We start from the raw sequence: 7,115 nt of genomic DNA on the forward strand, positions 1-7,115 counted from the left end.
CCAAAGTCTAGAATGTCTATATTATAGATTTACAAGAAGTCTGACATTCTAAGATTCTAAGTTGTCAACTAGGAACCCCATTTTCTATCAGGCCAAATGAGAATCAAACCTTTCCTAACATGCCAAAGGGTTAACAAGGAATTCAGCATTCTAGAATGACACACAGAATTACAATTATTCCAAATAATGGACGAGACCCAAAGTTCCAAATGTCAACCCTAACACTCACAATGCCAAACCAGAAAGCCCACATGGAAGACTATCAACTTTGGCCTCAGCATTCTGTAATGGCAAGCACAAATCCTCCAGAATGCTACTTCCCTGGCCCCTCAGAGCTCTGTGGATGGCCGCTCTACAGCAGGCTCAGTGTTCTCATTGGATTCAGGTACTCGGAAGGAAACGTAGGGACAGGTCTTGGTGTTGAGGCAGACCAGCTTCTTCAGTGTGGCTGTATTGACAATGTTGAAGCCAACCTTGCCACCAAATGTGCTTGGCTTCCAGTACTCCGGAGAACAGATGGGATTTCCTAGAAGACCCTTAAGAGAAAAGGGAGCACCAATCTCGATCATACTCTCCCCAAAGATAGAGTTTGGTTGGCACTTTTCGAGAAGCAACCCTGGGTAGAACTCCAAGGCATCGATGTCTCCATATAACTCCTCCAACTCAGCTGCCATCTCTTTCTCTCCTATAAGAGGGAGAAGCTAGAGTCAGAGCCATGGAACCACCAAGGTCAGTCCTTGGAGGAAATCTTCTAGCTCTACCTTCTTCTGGTAATAACAGTGACTCCAAAAGAACAATTAGAACAACTGGGCAAATATCTATGGGGATGGATACTTGGGTCATGTCACGCTCTGCTTCAGTAGCTCACACTATCTGTGACAAGGGTTCCCAAGTTGACTGCCCAACATCTGAGGATTTGGTATTTTAATCAGCTTCCTAAGTGATTCTTATGCAGTTGGCCTACAAATGGGCCCTTAGGAGCCACTAGATAGAATACACCCCCAAATCTTTAGCAGGAAATACAAGACTTTACTTAGTTTTGTTCCAATCTCCCACTAGTTTATCTTCCCAAATAGACACATACTTGCCAAACGCTGTGCTTTAGTATTTTATGTTTCTCTACTTAAAATACTATCCCCCTCTATTCTCCCACTGGGAAATTCCTATTGATCCTTCAAGCCTAGAGGAAAAATCATCTTCTCTCCCCAAGCAGTGATATTTGCCGTCTCTCACCATCCATGTAGAAGCATGGTGCTCCCACACCCATTACAACGCTCACAGCCATGGTGCTTCCATGGGCTTTGTCCCATCCTGTCTCCTTGATGTGTCCCTCACTTTACTGTGAGCCCCTCAAGGCAGGGACTATGTCTAGGCAACACCTCTCACCTGTGAGTTCCTGGAAGGAGGTGTAGGGCTTCATGCCAAACCTCTTACGGTATTCATTGAAAGGCTGCAGTCGCAACTCTCGAGACTCCTTGATGGTCTCCACAGCCACATGCAGGACATGGTGGTCCATGTTCCTACCCCCACCAATCTGCCAAGAGATAAACACAGCTGTGGTTTGAGGACCAGGCCAGACTACCCTGGACACTATACAAGGTCCTAGCAAAGAACATCAAACCAGGAGACGTTTCTGAGCTAGGACTGAGAGTATGGTGCAGCTGAGCAGACATGATACTGGGAATCTGGCCCTAGGTCTGTCACTGTCATGCTGTCTCAGGGACCCTATCTGAGTCTCAGCTTTCTCATCTTTGAAGTATAGAGTGAGCTAGGAGGTCCTCTTTAGTGGTTCATCAGCTCTCACCATTCCCTAGTCCTTTGAATTGCACCAATGGGTATAATTCTCTGTGAAGGAAGAAAATAATAATAATAAGGTTCAAGGACCAGCATGTGGCATGGTGGTTAAGGTGCTAGATCCCGCATGGCCAACTGTAAAGTTCAAGTACCAGACCCCATGGCTTAAAAAACACACCAGGAACATGTGCATGCATACCAAAATACTGAGAGATAAATGGAGAAGGGATTGTGGCATGGCCATCCCCCCAAGGGGTAATTTATCACTCTTCTTCCCTCACTGTCTCTCTATGGCAAGTGCACATGTCCTATGGCAAAAATCTAAAAAATAGAAATTAATATCTTAGAATAAAAAGAATAGAAATTAATAAAATAGGTTCAAAACCCAGGTAACCTAGTGAGATAAAATAATCCAGAAAAATATATTGATTCATAACAGATCAGGAGCATTGACCTAAAGAAAGTTCTATTGCTCAGGGGGAAATAATAAAGTTAAAGCTTAAACAAGAGTTCTATTTCTACAGAACAAGTAAATTGGGTAGGAAAAAAGAAAAAAATATAGTTGGATAAAATCAGATACCTTTGAGTAAAGTAAGCAGAAACTGGTGACAATCCCAGCTCAACCATTTACAACCCATGAGGCTATGGTAGGCTGAATTAGATCTGTTCCCATCACCCTCCTTTCCTACACACTCCCTCCAAGAAAAAGATGTATTGAAGTTCCAGCCCCTGACACCCTAAAATGTGACCGTATTTGGAAACAGGGCCTTTGAAGTTGTAATCAAGTTAAGATGAGGTCATACTCTATTAGGGCGGTCCTAATCCAATAACTGGTGTCCTTAAAAGATGAGAAATCAGGGCCAGCCCTGTAGCCTAGTGGTTAAGGGAGCTGGATCCCATATGGCTGATTGTGGTTAGAATCTCAGCCCTGGCAGCTTAAAAACATGCTATGCACATGTGCATCTATGTCTCAAATCCCAACAGGACTGAGAAATGGAGGAGAAGGGATTGTGACATGACCACACTTCATCAGGGGGTGCCTTTCTTATACCTGCCAACCTCTCACTCACTCCCATCTCTCCCTCTGGCAAGGACGTACGCCCTTTGGCAATTAAAAAGGAAAAAGAAAATAAAGATATGAAATAGAGACATAGGGACGACATCTCGTTCCAATGGAGGCAGAGCTGGAGTGAGGCATCTATGAGCCAAGAAGAGCCGAGGATTGGCAGCAACACCAGCTCAGAGAAGGCAAGGAACAGGCTATCCCCTACAGTCTGCAGAGAGAGCACAGCCCTGTGGATGCCTTGATTTCAGATGGCAGTCCCCTAGAACTGTGAAAGAGTACATGTCTGGGGTTAGTTTGTTTGTTTATTTTTGCTGGAGGTCATGTGTGCTCGCCAGAGAGAGACAGAGAGAGAAAGAGAATGAGAAAATACCTCCCATGGGGGACAGTCACACTGCAATGCCTCCTCTCTAGTCTTTTCTTGGGATTTTAGGCATGCATGCACATGTGCCTGGCATGATTTTCAAGCCACTGAGTCCAGGACTCAAGCTATGTAGTTGGTCATGTGGGATCTGGTCACCTTAGCCATCATATCACCAGCTGGCCTCGTACCTGTTATTTTAAGCCATCCAGTTTGTAGTACTTTATCGGCAGGTTCATGCAGGGGCCTTGGACAGTCACTTGAGCTAAGTCTGGGTCCTTATATGTAAAAATAGGGAAGGTAAGAGCATCCACCTGATATGGTTGTGATGAGATACCGTATGCAAATTTACCACAGCATCGGTCACATAGTCACCCCCGAGAGGGCAGTTACGCATGATGATTAGTGGGGAAACCCTGTGTTATCACTGCTCACATCCTTTTTAATATCCTGAGAGTCAGGCCGGCAGGTGGTATAGTTTTTAAAGCACTGGACTCCCATGTGGCCAACTGTAGTTCGAGTCTTGGATAAGGCAGCTTGAAAGTCACACTGGGAGTATGTGTGTACGTGCCCAAAATCCCAAGAGGAGAACAAAGAAGAAGGGATTGTGGTATGGTCATCCCTGGGGGAGTAAGTGGGGGATTATTTCTCTCTCTCTCTCTCTCTGGAGAGTGCACCTCTCTATGGCAAAAATCTCTCTCTAAAAAAAAAAAATTTAAAGGACCAGCAAATGACTTAATGGTTACAACGCTGGACTACCACATAGTCAACTGCAGTTCGAGTCCTAGACCTGGAGGCTTAAAACTCACACTGTGCACTTTTGAGTATGTTCTCAAAATCTGGAGAGGAGAATAGAGGAGGACTGTGGTGTGGCTATCCCCATTTCTCACTTTCTGTCTCTCTATCTCTCTCTGTCTCTGTGGTAAGTGCATGCACCCTATAGCAAAAATCTCCCTCTAAAAAATTAAAAAAAAAAAAATCCCGAATCAACACCCTTCTGTCACCCCTCTGCCCTGTGCCAGGTGCAGCCATGACGCTTTTCACACACATCATTGTGGCCCTCTTTGGCAATGTTCTGGAAACCACACTGCTCCACACAAAGGCTAGTGTCTGTTTATGCCTGTGCCCTGCAGAAAACAGAGGCCACAAACCAGACAGCAGCTGCCCACTAGTGACAGCTTATGCTAATTTCAGTCAAATTACCAGAAGGAACCCTAAATCCAACTTCATGATGGGGCAGAGGAACAAAGATAAGAGCAAAGCAGAGGGTTGGGGATAGGAACGTGGGAGTCAGAGAGCAAAGGTCAAAGAACCAGGAGCTTCCAGATCTGGGGAAGGGCAGATTGAAGAGAGGGTTGGGTAGGAATCACAGGGAAGAGGGTGGATCCATTTGCTAGGGCTGCCATGACAAAATATACAGACTGGGTGGCTTACCCTACAGAAATCTACCTCCTCACAGCTCTGGAGGCTGCCAGTCCCAGATCTAGCTGTCTGTAGGGCTGGTCCTCCTGAGGCTTCTCTTCTCAGCTTGCAATTGGCTGCCTTCCCCCGTGTCTTTGTCTCACCTTCCCTCTGTGCATGCCCCCTAATCTCCTCTTAAGTATAAGGACACCACCCATGTTAGGTTAGGGCCTTCAGCCTCAATTCTCTTTCTAATGACCTTATCTCCAAGGGCAGTCACATTCTGAGGAAGCGGGGATTAGGACTCCAACACATGAACTCTGCAGGAGAGGATCACAGAGGCTTGTGCAGGCATGCTCTCACACATGCCATGCCCTTAATGTCCTCCTATTGCTCAGATTGTATGCCAGGTGACACCCAGGCATTTTGTCCATGTGGTCCCCTCTACTCGAACACAATCATCCCCTGCCACTAACATCACCTCTTCCCTGGGAAATCCCCATCCATCCTTCGGATCTCTTCTCGGACCTTACTGCCTTATCCCTAACCCCCAATTCTGGGTCAGAAGCCCCTTTCTGACTTTCCTGAGTACTGTGGTTCTTAACATGGTATTATCATTCTAATAACATCAGAAAAGCACTTAGCATGGTGCCTAACACATAGTAAGCATTCGAATGATGTTAGCTGTCAGATGACTGTTATCTAGGCGTGTAAGCTCCAAAAGGTCAGGGACCCCGAGCCCGCATCAGTCTTGTTCACCACTCTAGCCCCAGCACATGGAGTAATGCCTGGAATTGTTGAATGAGCAAACAGACCAGAGAATTTACAAATAATGCTCACAGCCACCCTGTAGGAGCAGAAGAAGAAGAAGCCAGAATTCGTACCTAGGTCTGTTAGCTCCCAAAGCCCAACTGCCCTCACCCACAATCATCCGAGGCTTACCCGGCCAGCAATCTGGCGAGAAAAGGCATCCACCAGGGCCTCGACCCCATAGTCCACAAGCATGGAGGTGTTGAACAAGAACTGCTCGTAGCTGTACTCTTGGGAGCCCACCTTGAAGGAGTCGGGCATGAGCGGGTGCCAGTGGTAGAGCTGATTGAACTCCATGGCAATGCGGTTGCGGTATTGGAATTGGACCCTGAAGAGCAGCTCAGGGTCGAACTTCAGCTGTAAGAAGTAGCCACTCAGCTGCTGCACATACTCCTCGATTACAATCTTGATGGTCTCCCCTGGGTGGGCAGAGTAGAAAAGGATCAGTAGAGACACATGGCTTGGAACACAGGCTAGCCCGTGAAACGTGCTTGCCCTCTGGCTCTCCATTATTGTTTCATTTTACTGGGCCACATCCACCTTGGCTCTTTATAATGGGGTGTGAAAATAGAACCCTCTGTCTCAGGTGTGGTGACTGAGGTCTCTCGTCATGCCACCATTTCCTGCACCTTCCAAAGGGAGGGTCTAAACCCAGCTAAGCAGAACCCACAAAGGAGGTGGCCAAGAATTACCTTTGTGACCCTTGAGTGACTTCTTTTCCACAGCCCATTAAAAAGGCTACAAGAGGTCAGCCAGTGGCACGGTGGTTAAGGCACTAGATTCCCACATGGCCAACCATGGTTCGAGTTTCAGACTTGGCAGCTTGAAACTCAAGCGGGGCGTGTGTGTGGAGTGCCTAAAATCCCAGAATCCCAGGAAAAGAATGGAGAAGAAGGGATTATGGCATGGTCTTTCCCCTGGGGGGCAATTTCTCACTTTCTCCCTCTCTGTCTCTCTCTGGCAAGCACACACACCCTATGGCAAAAACATTGGGGAAAAAAATAAAATGGCTAAAGACCACAAAAGATGGGTGAGTGGAGGATTTACTCAGTGAGGGCTGTCATGGTGTTGGTGCCCTCAGTGTATGAAGGGGGCTCCAAAGAGATCATTCTGAATGTTGCTGCAACAGCAAAAGAAAGACTCAGAGGATAGAAAGTTAATTTAGTCCTAAACATAGTTCAAAAAATATATTTTCATACATTCTGACATATTAGAGTTCTTATAAATAGATTTTTTCCTCTGCCCCCTCAATAGCCAGCTACCAAGCGAAAGTCAGGGGAAAAACAAATTGAACTTTCTATAACAAAATGAAAACTAGTCAAGTACTGAAAAGAAGCTGAGATTTTTGACCCATCAGTCATTAGACCAACTGGCTTTTAGAAACTGACCTGAAGCCACAGAAAATGGAATTAGCAGATTTGGACCTAGGACCAAATCTTGGCTTCACCATTTCTAACCACTCAAGCTTGGGCCAAGTTGCTTAATCTCTCTGAACTTCATGTTCCTTAACCGTAAAATGTTTATTATAATAATATCAGTATAATAATATCTATAGGGTTGCATTATGATCCTTAACATGTTCTTATCATTCTGATAACATCAGAAAAGCATTTCACATGTGTGCACTGCTGGCTCACAGCCTGGCATTCTAGGGAGTGTCAGCACATGTCAGCTAGAGGCAAGATT

At 45.9% G+C, this 7,115-nt stretch overlaps 1 protein-coding gene across 1 annotated transcript in view; it reads right to left on the minus strand.

The window, feature by feature from the left end:
• Positions 1–6: 6 nt before the first annotated feature.
• The window catches only part of PTGS1 (prostaglandin-endoperoxide synthase 1), a 14,779-nt gene continuing 7,670 nt past the window's right edge, over positions 7–7,115 (minus strand). Inside the window, exons 7-9 of the mRNA XM_014588606.2 lie at positions 5,562–5,848; positions 1,387–1,534; positions 7–685 (exon numbers count right to left, since the gene is read on the minus strand). Coding sequence (XP_014444092.1) covers positions 330–685; positions 1,387–1,534; positions 5,562–5,848 — 791 coding nt within the window. The 3' untranslated portion in view covers positions 7–329. The remainder of the gene's footprint in view (positions 686–1,386; positions 1,535–5,561; positions 5,849–7,115) is intronic.

This window comes from Tupaia chinensis, unplaced genomic scaffold (genome assembly GCF_000334495.1).
Source record: "Tupaia chinensis unplaced genomic scaffold, TupChi_1.0 Scaffold000289_1, whole genome shotgun sequence".
NCBI classification, from domain to species: domain Eukaryota; kingdom Metazoa; phylum Chordata; class Mammalia; order Scandentia; family Tupaiidae; genus Tupaia; species Tupaia belangeri.